This window comes from Corythoichthys intestinalis, chromosome 15 (genome assembly GCF_030265065.1).
Source record: "Corythoichthys intestinalis isolate RoL2023-P3 chromosome 15, ASM3026506v1, whole genome shotgun sequence".
Taxonomy (NCBI): Eukaryota; Metazoa; Chordata; class Actinopteri; order Syngnathiformes; family Syngnathidae; genus Corythoichthys; species Corythoichthys intestinalis.
In genome coordinates, this window is record NC_080409.1 from 9,839,008 (window position 1) to 9,860,596 (window position 21,589).

A 21,589-nucleotide genomic window follows, 5' to 3' on the forward strand; every position below is an offset into this window, starting at 1 on the left:
CCAGCTGCTCTCTCTTAGGATCAATATATGTTTTTGTTTGAGCTAATGTTGTTGTTGTTTTTTTTTTTTTTGTTTTTCTTAAAGCATTTGTAATTTAGTTTAAAGGTATATTTAGCCGTTTTTTTTTTTTGTGAGAATATGTGTTTAAACTATTTGTTAAGAGCATTGTAAAAAAAAAAAAAAAAAAAAAAAAAAGGTTGGCATTTTAGAGCATTTAAGCGAGGGGACTTTTGTTATGCAAGTTAGCCAATTGTTCTTTTGTTGTACATATATCTTTATTTTTTATACCGTTTGAGGCCCAGCTCAGGTATTTTAATTCCTTATGTTCCTGATCCGATTATTCCAACTAACTAGTTCATCGATTAATCGACTACTAAAATAATCGATAGCTGCATTCCTAATATATACTAGTGTATATATATATATATATATATATTTTTTTTTTTCAGAATAAAAAAATCATCTTTATTTCCGTTGCTTACAGTTTATAAACACATAGGATTTGTCTCCAGTATATATAGACTAGGAGTGTGACAAAATATCGAAATGGTGATATATTTTGATACTTTGCATCCCAAAAGGTTATCTACACGCTCATGCCAAGATTTGCGATACCTTTTTAAAAATGTGTCCAAAAAAAAAAAAAAAAAGAACCAACGAGTTGCTACGAAAATATTCCACCATAATAGTGTCTAAGTCAACTCTGTTTTAAATCCATTAAGACTGGGAAGGGCGAATGGACGTTCGTTCATTTGAAACCAGAGTATTCACAGTCAGTCTTTCCGATTTCCGGGGCATTTACAGGTCACTTTCTGTTCATTTTAAGGCATTTACAGGTCCATTCCTGTTGAGTTTGAGTCACTGCCTATTCATTTGGAAGATTCCCAGGAATTGACCCATGAAATGCCCCAAAATCAACAGGAAGTGACCCGTAAACACCCCAAAATAAACAGGTAGTGACAGAAAATCACCTGAAACCAAAATGGCCCAGAATGACCTCGTCACCTGATATTGGCTGCCACAGGGGGCAATAGAAGTTGGAGGGGCCCGTTTGAAGTGGGAGTGGTTCATTCGCTGCCACCCTCCCAGTATAAATGGATGGTCGCCTACTAGTGATAAACTTACAGCAGAAAGATAAATATAGCTTTTTTTTTCTGTTTATTAGCTGTTTTGTTAAATGATTTCCTGACCAATGTATCGATAGCCATTGTATCGCTATTTCGTGAGATAATCGTGAGCTTTGAATCGCAAATCATATCATATCATGAGGTACCAAGAGGTTTCCACCCTTAAAATAAACACTATTATAACATTAAAAAAGCCACTATAACAAAAGTTGTTACACAGACACACTTAGCCATGTGAGAATAGAAGTAGTCAAAAGGTGCTGTACAGTGACAGCTGTGCAGCAAATACAATGCTGGCCAAAAGTATTAACACCCCTGCAATTCTGTCACAATGTTTTTATCCCAGAAAATGATTACAATTACAAATGCTTTGGTAGTAATATCTTCATTTATTTTGCTTGCAATGAAAAAACACAAAATGGAATGGGGAAAAAAAAAAATCATTATCATTTTACACACAAAAATGGGCCGGACAAAAGTATTGGCATGCTTTGAAAAATCATGTGATGCTTCTCTAATTTGTGTAATTAACAGCACCTGTTACTTACCTGTGGCACATAACAGGTGGTGGCAATAACTAAATTACACGCCAGTTAAAATGGATTAAAGTTGACTCAACCTCTGTCCTGTGTCCTTGTGTGTACCACATTGAGCATGGAGAAAAGAAAGAAAACCAAAGAACTGTCTGAGGACTTGAGGAACAAAATTGTTTTATTTATTTATTTATTTTCCCTTCAGGCATGACAAATCCAAACAAACATACAGCTTTTATATGTGTTTACAATTAATTCAACCAGAAAAGAAAAGGGCTGACGGGAGAAGCCGAAGCTTATTGAAACCCGTCCCCAGTATACCATATAGGACGCAGAAAATATCGAATATCAATTTTTGACACTCAGATTTCGTAGTGTTTACAAGTTTGTTTTTTGTTTTGTTTTTTATAGTAACCATCCCCTCTGATTGTTCATTTTCTTTCATTTTCATTTTGAGGAAGCATGGGCAATCTCGAGGCTACAAATCCATCTCCAAAGACGTGAATGTTCCTGTGTCTACCGTGCGCAGTGTCATCAATAAGTGTAAAGCCCATGGCACTGTGGTTAACCTCCCTTGATGTGGATAGAAAAGAAAAATTGACGAAATATTTCAACGAAAGATTGGCCATATGGTGGATAAAGAACTTCAGCTAACATCCAAACAAGTTCAAGCTGTTCCGCAGTCCGAGGGTACAACAGTGTCTACATGTACTATCTGTCGGCGTTTGAATGAAAAGGGACTCTATGGTAGGATACCCAGGAAGACTCCACTTCTGACCCAGAGACATAAAAAAGCCAGCTTGGAGTTTGCCAAAACTTGCCTGAGAAAGCCAAAAACGTTATGGAAGAAAGTTCTCTGGTCAGATGAAACAAAAGTTGAGCTTTTTGGGAAAAGGCATCAACATAGAGTTTACAGGGGGGAAAATCAAGCCTTCAAAGAAAAGAACACAGTCCCCACAGTCAAACATGGCGGCGGTTCACTGATGTTTTGGGGTTGCTTTGCTGCCTCTGGCACGTGACTGCTTGACCTTGTGCATGGCATTATGAAGTCTGAAGACAACCAACAAATTACTACAAACAAATTTTGCAGCATAATATAGGGCCCAGCGTGAGAAAACTGGGTCTCCCTCAGAGGTCATGGGTCTTCCAGCAGGACAATGACCCAAAACACACTTCAAAAAGCAATAGAAAATGGTTTGAGAGAAAACACTGGAGAGTTCTAAAGTGGCCAGCAATGAGTCCAGGCCTGAATCCCATAGAGCACCTGTGGAGGGATCTGAAAATGGCAGTTTGGAGAAGGCACCCTTCAAATCTCAGAGACCTAGAGCAGTAGGCCAAAGAAGAATGGTCTAAAATTCCAGCAGAGCATTGTAAGAACTCATTGATAGATTCCGCAAGTGTTTGTTTGCATTTATTTTGTCTAAAGGTTGTGCTACCAAGTATTAAGCTGAGGGTGCCAATACTTTTGTCCAGCCCATTTTTGGATTTTTATGTAAAATGATAATGATTTTTTCCCCCCATTTTCTTTTGTGTTTTTTCATTGCAAGCAAAATAAATGAAGATATTACTGCCAAAGCATTTGTAATTGCAATCATTTTCTGGGATAAATTGAGCATTATCTGACAGAATTGCAAAGGTGCCATTACTTTTGGCCGGCACTGTACGTGCAACTAATACGGACCTGAAGTGCATCACCTTAGGATAGCGACAACAGTGCAACTGAAGTGGTGGTTCCGCCATATAGTGACTGTAGTGTATAGTAAGGGTGTTGGGCCAGATGCTGCCTGCCAGCGGGGTCCAATCTGGCCCGTGAAGTTGTTCTGCCAGACAGCCAGGCTCACTCATACTGTACAAAAAAAAATCCCCTTCCTTTTTTTTGACATTAGCACTGTAAAACCGTCGATTTGTGTTTTATGTGATGGAGTGCGAGCACTACAGCACTTGGCTCACTTTTCCGCCCCCTCTTTGTCAAAATAAATGGGACGTCAAGCACAGTCAACGGCAGCCAATGATTTAACAAGGAAGTGACCCAAAAATTCCCCAAAACCAACAGGAAATGACACCATAACATCAGGAAGTCACCTTGAAATGCCTCAAAATCAACAAGAAGCAGCACAGAAATGCCCGAAAAATTAATAGGAAATAATCTAAAATTAACAAGTGACCGGTAAGTGTCTTGAAATTACAAGGAAGTGACATAGATTTAAATCAGACATGTCCAAAGTCCAGCCCGTGGTCAAATTTCATCCGGCCCCCAGCCTCTGTCATAAAATCAATAACATCTGGCCCGCACACAGCAACCAGCATATGAAGTAGCTTACACACGAAATGCTGCTCCTCATTTACCCATTAAAAGGCAGCAGCACTTTAACCCTTTATTGCCAAATGTATCACATTTGATACACCTAAAATTTCATGATTTTCAGACTAATTTAGAATTTTGACATTTCTTTTTGGGAAAAAAAATGATGGATGCAAGTCAACACATGCATCTTCCATAAGAAAAAAAAACATGATTTAGCATGGGTTATAGATATTAGAGCGCTTATTACACATATTCATTATGACTTTTCTTTTCACAAATTTGAAAAAAAAAAAAGGTTTCATTAGGACCTTATTTTTCAAATTTTGGGATTCTCTGATAATTGCTTCATGTTGCAGCTATTTAAGGGCTAAGCAACATTACTCCGTGTGACCCTCTACTTCCAATTTTCTAAAATGGCGACAATCAACAAAAAAATAGTTGACTGTGACGGTCGACGCTTCAAGGATAGGTGGAAATTGGACTATTTCTTCACTAAAATACGCAACAACTGTGTCTTGCATCATTGGCAACGAGACAGTCGCTGTTTTTAAAGATTTTAATGTGAGGCGATATTACCAAACAAGACACGCTGACATGTACGACAAGATTACAGGGAAGATACGCAGCAAGAAATTGAAGCAACTTGAAGCTAAATTTCACAGCAGTAGTATTTTGCAAGAGCCCGAGATTCGAAAGAGAACGCCGCAAAGGCTAGTTGCGAGATTGTTGAACTTATTCATTAAAAAAATAATAAAGCAAATGTGACAAATGGCTTGCTAAATTTTGCTTAAATATATTGTTCTACGTAAAGGACGTCAGCCAAGGTCGGCCCCCCACATTTTTACCACGCCAAATCTGGCCCCCTTTGCAAAAAGTTTGGACACCCCTGATTTAAATCATTGCCTACCATTGACAATAACAGACGTCTAACTCACTTAAACTTGAAGGGGTTTCAGTGCCACTGACGGCGGTAGACGTCCAATCCATTTTGACTGGGAGGGGGCAAATGAACGAATCCAGGAAAATTAATCATCTAACACTGTCAATGGTAGCCAATGAGTGACTTTTTGGGCCAAAAATAAACTAAGATCTAATTGCCATAAATGAATGAATGATAGAATACTAAACAACAGCTGTTTTGTAATGAACATATGCAGACAGTGAGTGACGTTAACTCCCATAAACTTCACATAATCTAACATTTATATTAAAAAAATAAAATAAAATTCATATGACGTCGTAGATAACGCCTGTTTTCTTGGTAGTGCATTCCAGTTCAACAAGTCAATCCGCGGTTGTTGTGACACCGACACCAGAGTGGCCACTCGTCCTCTCCAGGATATCCCCTATTAGAGGGGTCAGTTAGTCTGTCCAGAGCCGCAGGCAGCTGTCCCGGCAGCCTGCAGCTCAAATCCCATCCTATCCATTTCCATTTGCTGATCCCACATGCCACCGTGTTGCTCTTTCGTGAGATTCATCATCAGGCCTGGCCAGTTGTTGTCCACAGCATCAATGTAAATAATGTAATCTCCCGTGTTTGTTGACCTCTTCTTCATAGGGTGTGCAGAGGAGCCGAGCCAGAGGCGCCTCCTTTGCCTCCTCTGTTTTTAATCTGATGAATGCAATCATGGGCAGCGGCATTCTCGGACTCGCTTACGCCATGGCAAGCACCGGCATTGTTGGCTTTTGGTAAGCAAACGCTTACAGTAATACGTACGTGTAAAATGAGTCAAAGCAATATATAGAACACAATTTCTGCACTTCCGGCTTAGCATCCTTTTGATACTCGTGTCGAGCCTGGCGGCGTATTCCATACATCTTCTCCTCAAGCTTTGTGACCTGACAGGTAAGCATAAAACTCTTTTCATCAAGATAGTCAGCAGAGTAATCACTCAGTCAAGAATTTTTGGTCTTTACAGGAATCAATTCATATGAAGAGCTGGGTGGAAGAGCATTACAAAAACCAGGAAAAGTAAGTTTTTCTATTGATTAACATGAAATCATTTCCTACAATTCCTTCAACATGATCGCCATTCAGTGGCTATTGTTTTCAATTTTTGCTACATTTTACTGCATTTACATTTTATTTTATTGACTTATACAGTTTTATGGACCTCGAAAAAGCTCAAATAATTGATGACCTGAAAAAAAAAAAAAAAACTTGAAAACTGCTGGAGTTACTATCCAAATTGATAGTTTTTATGCTTTATATACCCTACATGCGTAAGCCAGATGTGGCTACAGTGCCAGTCCGATAGTAGTGAACATGTTTATTTTGAATATTTAAAAACAATACTTCAAATACGTAAGTAACAATATTCAAATAAATAAGAAAAAAAAAAAAAAGAATATTGGAAAAGGAGTGAGAAGAAGTAAAACTTAATGACTACAACCCCTTGTCCTTAAATAATGACATATCTGCTTCCGTTCATTCATTTATACATATAGCCATAGCACAGTACTTCTCAAAAAGTGTGGCGCGCACCCCCAGGGGGGCGCAAAGCGATGCCGGGTTGTGCGTGTGACCTCAGGGAACATACTTTTTTGCCGTACTAGAATAAAGTGTAATTGCACATACACTCAGTGGGTAGCAGTATTTTTGAACCAAACAAGAGCACACAGCAAAGAGCACTGGAGATATGAAGAGCTAAGACGGGGAAATAGGATGAAGCTTATGTAGCGTAAACCAGTCTGTTTACTGTTTCTAAAAATGTTGGCAGCGAACAGCAGGAAGCCAAACAATTAAGACGTCACTTAAAGACATAGACCCCAATCACATTTATATGCCGCTTGATATGTTTTTCTGTGAAAACGTGCCGTCAATCGTCCCACTTTGTCAGTGTTACATCAGTAAACCAGCGAGCACTGCTAGCATCATATAAGGCGGCCTACCAAGTTGCTCAGTGAGTGTCCTTTTCAAGCATCTAATTTTATAGACATATACTGTATCTATTTGTATATACCATATGTATATGTTGCATGCTTTAATGATGTGTGAATAAAATAAACTAAATACAATAACCAGTATATTCTATATTACAAATTATATACCACAATTGCCGCAACACACCTAATTATTGGCTACTTCTCCCTCATCTTTATATTTTTTGAAAATCATATTTTAATGGTTTCTTAAAGCATCTCATATTTGTACATTGTTTTAAATCCACAGTAAATCTCCTCAGTAGTCTCGCCCCACATATAACTATGATGAAAATGGAACTCATTATTCTTCTAATTTGGTAAATAATTCAGATAAGTTGAATATTATCCCGGTTAGCATACACAAAATACACAACCTTTCTTGCCCCTTTGTACTACACATAAATACATTCTGGTAGCATGCGCTGGTCTTTTATTAGTCTGATGTACATGCAAATGCACATGCTTAAAACACATGCATGAAATTGGAAATATTTTACAGGTTCTGGTTGGGATTGCGATCGTCATCCAAAATGTTGGCGGTAAGTTTTCTCTAGTTTTTTATGAACACACACACGGACAAATATGTTGGTACTTGGTACCCCTCTGTTAATTAAAGAAAACCCAGAATGAACTCTGAAATTACTTGAAAATTACACAGTAAATAAAATTTTCTTGAAATTTAAACAATAGAAATCAGTTAATACTTTTGAATTTCCGTGGATGAAACATGTCTGCGCAAAAATGATGGAACCCATAACTTAATATTTTTTTGTGCAACCTTTTGAGGTAATCACTGCTATAAATCAATTTCTAGGTCCATAAAAAGCCACATCAGAATTGTCCAATGCTTTTCTTATTAGCCACTCTTAGGTGTTTTGACTCATCATTCTGTTGGAAGACCCATTACCTGCAACCGAGATAAACCCGAACGATTAATCTACATCGCATCGACAAGGTTTTTACTACTGCGATAACCGAACCTCTTAAGGCCTAGTTGTTGTTTTTTTCCATGTTTCAGGCATTTAAGGCTGTGTTCAGACTTCAGGCATATCTGATTTCAATAAGATTCCTCCTCAAATATGATTTTTAGGGCTGACTATTCACACTATTTTTAGCAAGTATCCAGATTAGATTGTCTGCTAAACATTACCTAGTTTGGCATAGAGTGACATCACGGACAGTGAAATCCCAATTGAGCGGTTCAGACTGAGAAGCGTCTCGTCCATGTCGGATATGAAACTACCTCCCTTGTGTGGTTGCACTCAGTCTTGGCAAAAAAAAAAAAAAAAAACAGATTTCTGTGCTTTGTGACTGTTCAGACTACAAGAGAGCCATCCAGCTTCAATCTGATTTTGGCTGCCAGTCTGAACAGGCCCACATCTGATTTAGACGCTTGCTAAAAAATAGCATGAACAGTCGCGCATGAAAATCACATTTGAAGAAGAATCCGATTGGAATCAGATATGCCTGCAGTCTGAACGTAGCCTCAGTGACAAAACCTATCGCCAATCAGCGTCAAACCTAGCGTTCCTGGTTTGGTAGTCAATCAGAAATGGTGAAAGGAAGCAAGTTTGTCTGCGCCGCACTGGCTTTAAAGAACAAATACCGTGGGACGCAGTGTTGTTTTTGGCAGCCCTTTGGATTTTTGTCTTAGTCTTTTGGACAAAAATACTTTTTAGTTTTAGTCATATTTTAGTCATTTCAAAATGTTTTCATCTTTGTCTAGTTTTAGTTGACAAAATGTTTTCGTCTGTAAAATAAAGGACAAAGAGGAGAAACATTTTAGTCCAAGAATAAATAAAGGTCTCCAACAATTTCGAATGAACATACTGTTGACAGACGAGCACATATTGTAGCGTCTACAGTGGTATGAAAAAGTATCTGAACCTGTAGGGAATTTCTCACATTGCTGCATAAAATCACCATAAAATATGATCTGATCTAGGGCTGTCCCAAACGACTAATTTTCTCCCGATTAGTCAGCAGACTATTTTTGCGATTAGTCGACTAATCTTATAATTAAAAAAAATTTTTTTTTTTTTTTTTTTTTTTTTTACAAATTTAGCAATGAAATTTTTTGGGACGCTTATCAATTCACAAAAACATTTTGTAACACTTAAATTCTTTATTAAAGTACAAATAAACAGATAAATAACAATAATAAATCACAATACACAATGAGTTCAAATGCTGATAGAATTAACTTGTGCAAAAGAATGGAATGTAAACAGATTCAGAACACTGACTTCACCTTTCCAACATGATTCAAAACAATTCTTAAAAAAATACCTAGCATCAATATTATAGTCAGGGGTGCACATAAGTGGTCCGCATGCGCGCATGCGTACTGGACGTAGACAAACGCGCTGGCCCTCAACGGCTTCCATACGCTTTTGCGTACCGATGGCTGACCACTGTATTTGCGGAGGACACGATAAAATAACTTCTCAAAATGTCGAAGAGGCAGGCCACACTGAGTAATTACTTCCGTGTTCCCCCACCCCCGTCAAAAGACAGACAGACGACAGAGACGTCACCGGAGCTACCGAAAAAAAGGACTTTTGCTGGCAAGAAGCAAATGATGCTCGCACGGAAATGCGGTACAAAATGTGCCGTGAGAATCCCAATGTCGCCGATAAGAGCAGCGCATTTTATGTAGGGTCAAAGAATTTCAGCCATCCAAACTTTGAAAACCCACGGAAAAAACAGAGAGCATGTGGCAATTAAGCAAACTATCGATGTCAAACAGGACCCCGCTCGCCCTATGGACAAGTGGCGGAATAAAGGTAATGAACTACGACATGTACTGACAAACATGTTTTTGCTCGCATTTTACAAAGCTAAACATGCACGTTCAATGAGGTCTTAAGAGGAGGACATCCCACTTTTAAAAAGGCTTGGAGTTAATGTGGGAGCCGCATAATGCCCTTTATTTTGAATTGGTGCTTTTTATTTCTTTACATTTCACTTCAAAGTAATGGCAATTTTGTTGTGCCATTTGATGTTAATCAAGCATTAATTGTTAATATAATTAATTAAAGTTAATTGGCTCTAAGTAAAGCTTGTCATAAATTTATCGCATCAGGCAGGTTGGCTCTCAAGCTCAATGAGGACCAAGTCACATCTCCAGGTCCTCCTCTGAGAACCTGGGCAAAAAAATTATGTGCACCCCTGATTATAGTATACTGTAGTACTATATATAACAGTATAATAATAATTATTCATTGCCAATCAGAATTTTCATAAAGGGTGTCATTTTAAAGGTATTCTTAGTGTAGAATCTGAAGTATGTGGGATTAATTCTAGAAATCGTTATTTATATTATATGACGAACATGACATGCTTTTATTTTGAAATGTTCGCCGGAAGTACGTTCGCTAAACCGCTAATTTAAGATTTACACTCCGCAAAAAAAAAGCACTATGTCATTGCACGTGGTGTCAGTAATAAATTTTTTTCCTTTTGCAAATGCTGTTAACCAGCGATTTTTCATGTTTGAAGTGTCACCTTTTAACTGCAAGTTTTGGAGAAGGCTGCCTGTTTTATAGAGAACAACGGCTAAAGTAGGTCGTCTTTTTTTCCCATTCACCTCAATGTAGCAATGCTAACGTATATAGTGTTTAATATAGATGTGTTTTCTTATTTTGTAAGTCTGAACTTTTATTCTACAGCGTGTTGATGAGAGAAAAGAACTTGGAGTCTCATATGCCATCAGCACGCACGCACATGTGTGTGCATGCACGCGCGCGCGCAGCGATAAAACACAGCCATGAAAATGACCGCCCTCATTTTTATTTACCATGCGATAAACTGACTCATTGCATATCGCGACAGGATTGGTAACTTCAATAAAACATGTCATTTGTTAGTTAGATGGATTTACAATCTCCTGTCGTTATCATTCACGGCCGACGTGCAGCCAAGCTTGGCATTGAAGAGACAGAACACAACAGTGTACCCTCCTTTGTTTCTTTAAAAAAAAGTCAATGTTTTGGACTCTGGTGCGCTTTTTTTTGGCTTTGTGCCGCTTTTCCCGCTTGCATACCAAGCGTCCGACATTCTGAACTTTCCACGCATATATTTTATTAACCCTTCATTAACCGTCGACGGGATGTTGTGCTCGTCGACGGATTTACGTCATCGATGACGTCGACAAGTCGGGACAGCTCTAATCTGATCTTTGTCAGATTTCACACAGATGAAAAAAACACTGTCTGCTTTAACTAAAACCACCCAAACATTTATAGGTTTTCATATTTTAAGGGGGTTGGTATACAAAGATCAGATAACATTTGATGGTGATTTTATGCAGAAATGTGAGAAATTCCAAAAGGTCCAGATAATTTTTTATAACACTGTATAAGGACAATGCCAACTTTGTGATGATAATACACACTCAGCAGGAAAAGCAGTACATTTTTTTCAATGAACCCTACCTGGAAGCCATGAACTGCAGTCTGTATGTTAAAAAAAAAAAAAAAAAAGTTGTCCGAGCATTTAACATCCTCTAGACCTACAGACTAGAAAAGCCAAGTGGCTCTACTTTAGACTGGCCAGTGTTTTAAGAGGACGCTCACCATTCTGAAGCTAATGCTAACGTGAATGCTATGCTAACGTTAGGATTACATTTAGTATCTGATGTTCACTCAGCACAGACCTTTGAAGGCTAAAGCCAGATTGCATATTCTCTCTTGCCAAGATAAGAAAACAAATCTTACCGTGTTTCGAAACAAGCAAGATGAAGCACAGCCTAGCTTGAGACACCTCCTAAACTCCAGTGAGGAGGCAGAGGCGCAGCACATCTCACATGAGTGACAAGACTTCAAAAACTGCAACGATGTAAGCTGACGTACTCCACGTACAATAAGAAAACGCATTGTGAACATATGACAGAAACGGTGCCTCATTTTCGTCTCGTCAGACGAAAACTGGCAGTGGTCTCGTTATGTTCTAGTCTCGCAAGCCACGTTTTTAGCCCGTCATAAAAATAATAATAATAATAAATGGTTTGTCGATGAAATATTTTAATTATCGTCAAAGTTGACGAAAACATCATTGATAGGATGGAATGGTTGATTGTCTGACCATCACACTTCTCAAATTGTGTGCTTTTAAATGAATACCTCTTTCACAGTGTCAATGTTAAGCATGATTATATCGCTAACGCGCTAACGGTCATCATGTTTTGTAAGGCAAAATGTTCATGACTGTGCCAAGTTTGCCCTTGAAGCTGATCGTTCCCACTACCGTAAATACGTCGGCCCTTTAGATTTATTTCCCTTAGAGCTGTAAAGGCTATTATCCAGATCCCCCGATAACCTTTGACCTGTGGCTGCCGTCCTCTCGAGCACTCTCCCCAGGGCCTGAAACCTGACTTGTGCTCTAATTGATCGCTGATGGTAAAACCCACTCCCATTCTGCGAGACCCTAATGGGAACCCTCCCGTCATGACTCCGCCCCTTCGCTTTACAGACACGCCGATGATACTTTCGCTGTGCGGATTGTTGCACTTCCCCTCTGCTATGTCTGTGGTTTCCCCCAGCATGAGGCGCAATGTGGGGGTCTGCATCTGTCTGCACCAAGACCCCCTTTTATAAGAGCGCAATTAGCCTCACTCTGAGTAAACATTCATCGGCACTGCCAAAGGCTGATAGGCCAATTGACCTTAATTACTGGCCAACCCACAGCCCTTCGCACTCAAATGAAAGTGACTCTGTCTTATGTTCCATGCTGACCGAGTTTACTTTGATGACCACGCACACATACTGAGCTCATGTCCATTTTCTTCTTCTATGTGCTTGTTGTTCCAACATGTTTTCTTACCACTCGACCAATAACCAATCCTTCTCTTCACTCAAGGGCCTCTTTGTTAAAGAGGTAAGTATGGTGTGACCCTCGTCAGGTATTGCTGTGGAAGTGATGTAGTGTGACATCATTGTAAGTGGAGTTGTCCGATAATGACTTTTTAACTGATATCCCAATGTTGTCCAACTCCAAAATCTAATACCAATATCAAACCGATACCGATAGATGCGGTCGTGGACTTGCATTTTGGAGTTCACAAATAAATCACGTTTATACCAGCTACCCCTAAAAGCCACCAGGGGGCGACCAAAGCATTACAAATACAGGCTATCACATGCCAATGCAATTACGATTCCCAAAATGCATTTTGCTGGGCTTTGCACAAATTTTAATTGCAATCATGTGTTGTTTTACTTTTCTTTGTGAATATGTCTTTCTGGTGACTCAATAGTTCTTAGTAATGTTCCATTCCGATCACATGATCGGTAATAAGGCTGATCGTGCCATTTTTCAGAGGATCGGAATCGGGTTTATGATTTTTTTTCTCTCCTACATGCTCATACAGCCTCTCACCCTCCCACCTGCTAAGCAGTGTGACCAAACTGTTTTTCTTGGTCATCGGTGCAGTTAGCGTCTGGTACTTAAATTTAAGGATGATTGACATGTTTGTAGCTTTGATCTGGGGAGAGAAGACTCGGTAGCTGTACAATCAAAGACACAAATATGTTAATTATCGTTTAGCTTGTTACACACTAGCAGTAGTGTGCTGTGCCAACTCATTCATTGTGTAAGTGAGGGGCTGTTCCCAGCAGTGTGCTCGTCAGAGCGTGAATGAACTTCATTGAGTGGACTCACTCAATGAAGCATTTAATAAAGACAAGCATTTTTCTACGTTATTCTTGTTTAAAAATAATTCACGGTATGAAGGCGGCACAGTGGGACTCAGTTCTGAGATCGTGTGTTCAATCCCGGCTCTGGCCTTCCTGTGTAGAGTTTGCATATTCTTCCCGTGCCTCTGCCTTTCTCCGGGTTCTTGCCACATCCCAAAAACCGTGCATGTTATGCTGATTGAATACTCCAAATTGTCCATATGTGTGAGTGTGTCCGTGAATGGTTGTGTGTCAATATGTGCCCTGTGACTGGCTGGCAACCTGTTCAGGGTGTACCCCACCTTCTAGCTGGAGTTAGTTGTAAGAGGGTCCAGCACCCCCACAACCGTCGTGAGGATAAGCGGTTCAGAAGATGAAGTAATTATATGAATGTTATGGTGAATGATTAAAAGTATGGAGTTAAAGGTGATACAATTAAAAATGTTGGTGCGCCTACATTTGGGCTGGTGCACCTTAAGAAAAAAGTTAAGCACACCAGTGGCACCAATGCAAAAAGTAAGTGTGGAACTTTGGCAATATCGCAATGTTAATTTTTTCCTAAATCATTTATATATTTTTTTTTAACTTTTAAGGGCTAAAAAGTAACAAAATAATCCAGAAATACAATGGCATTGCCAAAAGATACAAAAATATACACTCACCAGCCACTTTATTAGGTACACCATGCTAGTAACGGGTTGGACCCCCTTTTGCCTTCAGAACTGCCTCAATTCTTCGTGGCATAGATTCAACAAGGTGCTGGAAGCATTTCTCAGAGAGTTTGGTCCATATTGACATGATGGCATCACACAGTTGGTGCAGATTTGTTGGCTGCACATCCATGATGCGAATCTCCCGTTCCACCACATCCCAAAGATAGTCTATTGGATTGAGATCTGGTGATTGTGGAGGCCATTTGAGTACAGTGAACTCATTGTCATGTTCAAGAAACCAGTCTGAGATGATTCCAGCTTTATGACATGGCACATTATCCTGCTGAAAGTAGCCATCAGAAGTTGGGTACATTGTGGTCATAAAGGGATGGACATGAACAGCAACAATACTCAGGTAGGCTGTGGCGTTCCAACGATGCTCAATTGGTACCAAGGGGCCCAAAGAGTGCCAAGAAAATATTCCCCACACCATTACACCACCACCACCAGCCTGAACCGTTGATACAAGGCAGGATGGATCCATGCTTTCATGTTGTTGACGCCAAATTCTGACCCTACCATCCGAATGTTGCAGCAGAAAATCGAGACTCATCAGACCAGGCAACGTTTTTCCAATCTTCTATTGTCCAATTTCGATGAGCTTGTGCAAATCGTAGCATCAGTCTCCTGTTCTTAGCTGAAAGGAGTGGCACCCGGCGTGGTCTTCTGCTGCTGTAGCCCATCTGCCTCAAAGTTCGACATACTGTGCATTCAGAGATGCTCTCCTGCCTACGGGTGGTTATTTGAGTCACTGTTGGCTTTCTATCAGCTCGAACCAGTCTGGCCATTCTCCTCTGACCTCTGGCATCAACAAGGCATTTCCGCCCACAGAACTGCCGCTCACTGGATATTTTTTCTTTTTCGGACCAGTCTCTGCAAACCCTAGAGATGGTTGTGCGTGAAAATCCCAGTAGATCAGCAGTTTCTGAAATACTCAGATCAGCCCTTCTGGCACCAACAACCATGCCACGTTCAAAGTCACTCAAATCACCTTTCTTCCCCATACTGATGTTCGGTTTGAACTGCAGGAGATTGTCTTAAACCATGTCTACGTGCCTAAATGCACTGAGTTGCCGCCATGTGTTTGGATGATTAGAAATTAAGGGGTAAACAGCAGTTGGACAGGTGTACCTAATAAAGTGGCCGGTGAGTGTCTATGTTTTATACTCCGCAATATTCCCGGAAAGAACGAAAGCAAGATTTACAGGACTGTAACATGTTTGGAGCATTTGTTCAAATAAAAACTTCAACAACAACAACAACAAAAATTCGGTATAGACTGGGGAGTTGGTATCAGCAGATTCTCAAAATCAGGTGACTCAGACTCGGGTGCAAAAATATGCAATCGGAACATCCCTAGTAGTTCTATGTAATGAGTTTATATTTCATTATTTTTCAGTTATTGTTCATTTTATTTGTGCAATATGAGGGATTAAGGTCTCTCTCTCGGTTAAAAAAAATCCCAGGCATCTTGATTTAGAGGTCACCATAACTAGCACTGCTGCTGTGCTAAGCAATGACCAGCCCAGCCCATGCATAAAGGCCTCAGGCTTGCAAATGAATTTAAAGTCCAGCATATACATACTGGCGTAAAACTGATACCGATATTTTCCGATATTATTTTCAATGCTTTTATCGGCCAATTTTATTATTGGACAACTCTTAATTGTAAGCATCCTTCCATTCTCTAACTTCCAAAATGCATGAAATGAAACCAAAGCATCGTGTCGTTTGTGTGTTCATGTGTTGCAACCATGGTTGGATTTTTTTGCAAGTTATGTGTTGTTAATGCTGCTATTAATAAAATAATTCATAAATCCACTTCAGTTAATGACTTTTCACTGCAGAAATATTCACACAACATATAATAATTAACAGAACTCGACAAGAACTAGAAAAACTAGAAAAGTCCTACATGGCTTTATTTTTAAAATAATGACCATGTTTCACAGCCATTCATAAGGAATCTTGCAAGCCCACAAGACTGGCTGTGAATGCTATGGTTTCAGTGCCATTGATGGCACTAGACGTCAAATCCAGTCAAAATGAATTAGATGTCTAGCGCCGTCAATGGCAGCCAATGAGCTAACGTATTCTAAGATTTTTTTAAACAGTGACATTGATGTATTGATTCGTGTTGGGAGCATATCGATAAGCTTTTGGGCTACAAAGTATCGCGACATACAGTGCCTTGCAAAAGTATTCGGCCCCATTGAATCTTGCCACCTTTCGCCACATTTCAGGCTTCAAACATAAAGATATGAAATTTAATTTTTTTGTCAAGAATCAACAACAAGTGGGACACAATCGTGAAGTGGAACAACATTTATTGGATAATTTAAACTTTTTTAACAAATAAAAAACTGAAAAGTGGGGCGTGCAATATTATTCGGCCCCCTTGCGTTAATACTTTGTAGCGCCACCTTTTGCTCCAATTACAGCTGCAAGTCGCTTGGGGTATGTTTCTATCAGTTTTGCACATCGAGAGACTGACATTCTTGCCCATTCTTCCTTGCAAAACAGCTCGAGCTCAGTGAGGTTGTATGGAGAGTGTTTGTGAACAGCAGTCTTCAGCTCTTTCCACAGATTCTCGATTGGATTCAGGTCTGGACTTTGACTTGGCCATTCTAACACCTGGATACGTTTATTTTTGAACCATTCCATTGTAGATTTGGCTTTATGTTTTGGATCATTGTCCTGTTGGAAGATAAATCTCCGTCCCAGTCTCAGGTCTTGTGCAGATACCAACAGGTTTTCTTCCAGAATGTTCCTGTATTTGGCTGCATCCATCTTCCCGTCAATTTTAACCATCTTCCCTGTCCCTGCTAAAGAAAAGCAGGCCCAAACCATGATGCTGCCACCACCATGTTTGACAGCGGGGATGGTGTGTTCAGGGTGATGAGCTGTGTTGCTTTTACGCCAAACATATCGTTTTGCATTGTGGCCAAAAAGTTCAATTTTGGTTTCATCTGACCAGACCACCTTCTTCCACATGTTTGGTGTCTCTCCCAGGTGGCTTGTGGCAAACTTTAAACGAGACTTTTTATGGATATCTTTGAGAAATGGCTTTCTTCTTGCCACTCTTCCATAAAGGCCAGATTTGTGCAGTGTACGACTGATTGTTGTCCTATGGACAGACTCTCCCACCTCAGCTGTAGATCTCTGCAGTTCATCCAGAGTGATCATGGGCCTCTTGGCTGCATCTCTGATCAGTTTTCTCCTTGTTTGAGAAGAAAGTTTGGAAGGACGGCCGGGTCTTGGTAGATTTGCAGTGGTCTGATGCTCCTTCCATTTCCATATGATGGCTTGCACAGTGCTCCTTGAGATGTTTAAAGCTTGGGAAATCTTTTTGTATCCAAATCCGGCTTTAAACTTCTCCACAACAGTATCTCGGACCTGCCTGTTGTGTTCCTTGGTTTTCATAATGCTCTCTGCACTTTAAACAGAACCCTGAGACTATCACAGAGCAGGTGCATTTATACGGAGACTTGATTACACACAGGTGGATTCTATTAATCATCATCGGTCATTTAGCACAACATTGGATCATTCAGAGATCCTCACTGAACTTCTGGAGTGAGTTTGCTGCACTGAAATTAAAGGGGCCGAATAATATTGCACGCCCCACTTTTCAGTTTTTTATTTGTTAAAAAAGTTTAAATTATCCAATAAATGTTGTTCCACTTCACGATTGTGTCCCACTTGTTGGTGATTCTTGACAAAAAAATTAAATTAAAATCTTTATGTTTGAAGCCTGAAATGTGGCGAAAGGTTGCAAGATTCAAGGGGGCCGAATACTTTTGCAAGGCACTGTATATCACCTTTTCGATATATAGGTCGTCCCCCATTTACAAAGTACCAGACTTACACGATTTAGACTTTACGACGCCATTTTATCTTTTTTTTTTTTTTTTTTCTCCGAGTAAAAAGTACCTTATTGAACCTCACAGTATCTTTTTTACTTTATTTTATTAATATCACTGTTCTGGCCTTTGGAGAAATGTGTATTTGATTATAATGTTGACTTTTTTTGTGTGTGTGATGCATGCTTTTACTTTGGCGTGTAGAGTAGTTGTACTTCCACACGCGAGTAAGAGCGCATGTACACACAAATAAGAATGTATTTGTGCACACACAGAAGAGCGCATGTGCACACCCGAGGAAGAGCGTATTTGCGCCCACGAAGGAGTCACGCAGCCAAGTGAGAGAGAGAGAGCGAGAGAGAGAGAGAGAGAGAGAGAGAGAGAGTGGAAAGATAACAGTTTAGCTCGCTGTCTAGCTAGGACTTAGCTCCAACGTCTTGGCCAGGATGGTACAAGGACGTATAATACATGTGTTTGGATAGTTATTTTGAGATTTAAGGGGCATATAGGGGTACTTAAAGGGTTAATTCCGACTTACACGGAAATTCCGGTGGTTCCAGCGTAGGAATGGAAGTCGTTCAGCGCAGCCCATCCCTCCTCCCGCAGCCCAGCAAAGGAGCCATCGTCCCCCCCGGGATCCGGGGTGGTCCCCCGGGCCACCCGCGCATCCGTCAGCCGGCCTTCAGGGATGGCAAGAGGGGACGCACCACCAACCCCACGCCCACCCCCTTCCACCCACCCGGCCCATTAGCCACAGCCGCAGCCCCCCAACCGGCACGGCACGCCACGGGACCCCCAGCGGCCCACCAAGCCCAAGGCAGGGTAAGGCCCCCTGCCGGAGCAGGCAACATCCAGCCGATACATCGGCGCCCAGCCAGCGACCCGCGACGGAGCAGAGAAGAGAGGGGAAGGCGGAGGCAGGAAGACGCCAAGAAGCCGCAACGGGGCGACGGGAGATCGGAGCCCCGACCTCCCCCCACTCCAGTGTCTTGCAACCCAGGCAGAGGGGAGGCCACGCCTCAGTAGCCACACCATAGAGAAAAAGTGTGAAACCCACCTACCACCCTATTACTGTGGCTGCCAGGTTCCCGGCTGGCAGCCATTACCCAGCACCGTGATGGGATTGTGATGGGAGGGTAGTTCAATGTATGCATTAAAATAGGAGAGCTTGGCTTGGGGCAGTGGGACCACAGCATGGAATTTCTACCCAGTCGCCCGTCCCACCGCCCTTTGCCGGAGCTCTCCTGTGGAGTATGATGTGTGTGGTGCGTTAAAAAAGGTGCAGGGATGGCAGGGCCTGTCGTGAGGAGGTAGCCGTGAGGAACCCCCACCAACAGGTCCCAGCCATCCCACAACCTTGGTGTGTGATGCATTAAAAACGGCGGGGGCGCCAAGCCAGGACTGTATGGCCCCGTCCCAACTCTCCCCGGAGAAATGTATGAGTATGTAAGTGCCAGGGTGAAAGATATTTACAGTGCCGAAGTGAGAAGTGCGTGAGTTAAGAGGAGGGCTCCCGTGGGCGTGGCCCCGTCCACTGGAACCACCGGCCGAAGGGCGGGAGAAGCGCCAGGGCCCCGATCAACCTCCGCCCCAGACCACCCACGGCGCACCCACAACCCTCCCCCCGCTGCCCGAGCACCCACCCCGCACCCCAAGCAGGCGCTACGCCAAGCGCCGGAGACCAGGGGACGTCCACCCCACCGGCAAGGGACAGCAAGCCCTACCCAAGGCCCCGCGGGCCCAAGAGGCCCCGACGACGACCCCGCCGGCAGGAGGGCAGCGACAGCCGCCGCTGTCCAGCAAGGCGGACAAGGCCGGAGACAGACCAAGGGGACGGAGGAACAAACCCCCCCAAACCACCCCCGGGCCAGGAGGGGTGCACGGTATGACACCAGGGGGCACCTCCCCAGCACCCGGTACAAGGAGATGCGGCTCCTGCCAGGCCGACCCGGGAGGGAACTATGGCCGCCATATACACCACCCAGCCCCCACCCCGGCCGGTCGGGGAAGGGCTGCTGCCCTGGACCGGCACCAGCGCGGCACCCCCACCCGCCCGCGAGACCAGCGTGCGCCCGACGGGACCCACGCACGACCAGACACAACCAGACAAGCCCTAGCTGAAAACCCGGGGGCCAGGACCGGCGACGGACGGCACAGGGCACGACGTCAACAAACTCCTGTGAAGCTGACAGAAGAAGAGGTTTATCAAACACCCTTAAATGTATGCCAAGGACCAGTGAAGCAGTCAAAATTTGGATGACGTTTTGCACCAAATTCTTTGTTTTGTTACCAAAACGAGGCCATTTACCAGTGGACTTAAATGCTTACTAATGTGTTTCCTTCTTCTCTGAGCGAGTGTCCTTGCATCTGTGTGGGCCGGAGGGTTATTGGAAGAATTCTCCTTCATAAACACACGCAGGATCCGAGGGATTACGCTCGGAGTTTATTTAACGGCGAGCGCAAAAACCTTGCCCCGGGGGCAATGACGTCCCTCCTAACCCCGGCTGTGTCTGCCTTCCCCAAATGTAATCCCTTGACATTATCTGCCTTTATCGTTGGCAACACGCTGCATCTGAAGCCCATTTCACACCACAAGCAAGCTCTTGTTCTGCGGCAACCTCTGTCAATACTTGACAACGACCCAAGGAAGTGACCCCGATCCTCCTTCTCGGATTGGCTGTCCGGGAAGGATGTGGAAGCCCTTCGGAGGCTGATAATGTCCTGTTTCCTAGTGAGGTGAAGAAAGGGGAGAAGTAGCGGGATTAACGTCATATATGATTATTGTTTACATTCCCTCCCTTCGCATTTCTCCAAAGAACTGCGCTACGTCTGCTCCTCTGCGCTGAACGCTTTGCTGTTGAGCCCTTTGAGCTGTCTGCTCCACCCATCTGCATTCACTCGGAACCCTCCACCGTGCGTACTGAAAACCCCTCACCAGCCACACACACATTAATATTGATTATAATAATACAATACGGTGGTATGAAAAAGTATCTGAACCTTTTGGAATTTCTCACATTTTTGCATAAAATCACCATCACATAAACAAACACAAACACCCAAACATTTATAGGTTTTCATATTTTAATGACGATAGCATGGAAACAATGACAGAAGGGGGAAAATAAGTAAGCGAACCCTCTATCTAAGGAGACTTAAAGAGCAATTGAAACCAATTTTAACCATAAATTCTAATTCAGGTGTGTGCGCCCAATCACTGATGAGTGGTTTAAAGCTGCCCTGACCACTATAAAACACACACAGTGGTAAGAATTGTCTTGATGAGAAGCATTGTCTGATGTGCATCGTGGCTCGGTCAAAAGAGCTGTCTGAAGACCTGCGATCAAGAATTGTTGATTTTTATAAAGCTAGGAAAGGATACAAAACCATCTCTAAAAGTCATTGTTGCTTCTCTCCCAAGGAGTGGCCGTCCACCAAAAGATGACGCC

At 42.0% G+C, this 21,589-nt stretch overlaps 1 protein-coding gene across 1 annotated transcript in view; it reads left to right on the forward strand.

Moving 5' to 3' along the window:
• The window catches only part of slc38a6 (solute carrier family 38 member 6), a 65,371-nt gene that overhangs the window by 1,506 nt on the left and 42,276 nt on the right, over positions 1-21,589 (forward strand). Inside the window, exons 2-5 of the mRNA XM_057859575.1 lie at positions 5,524-5,654; positions 5,738-5,811; positions 5,885-5,937; positions 7,390-7,429. Of these exons, the coding sequence (XP_057715558.1) occupies positions 5,524-5,654; positions 5,738-5,811; positions 5,885-5,937; positions 7,390-7,429 (298 nt within the window). The remainder of the gene's footprint in view (positions 1-5,523; positions 5,655-5,737; positions 5,812-5,884; positions 5,938-7,389; positions 7,430-21,589) is intronic.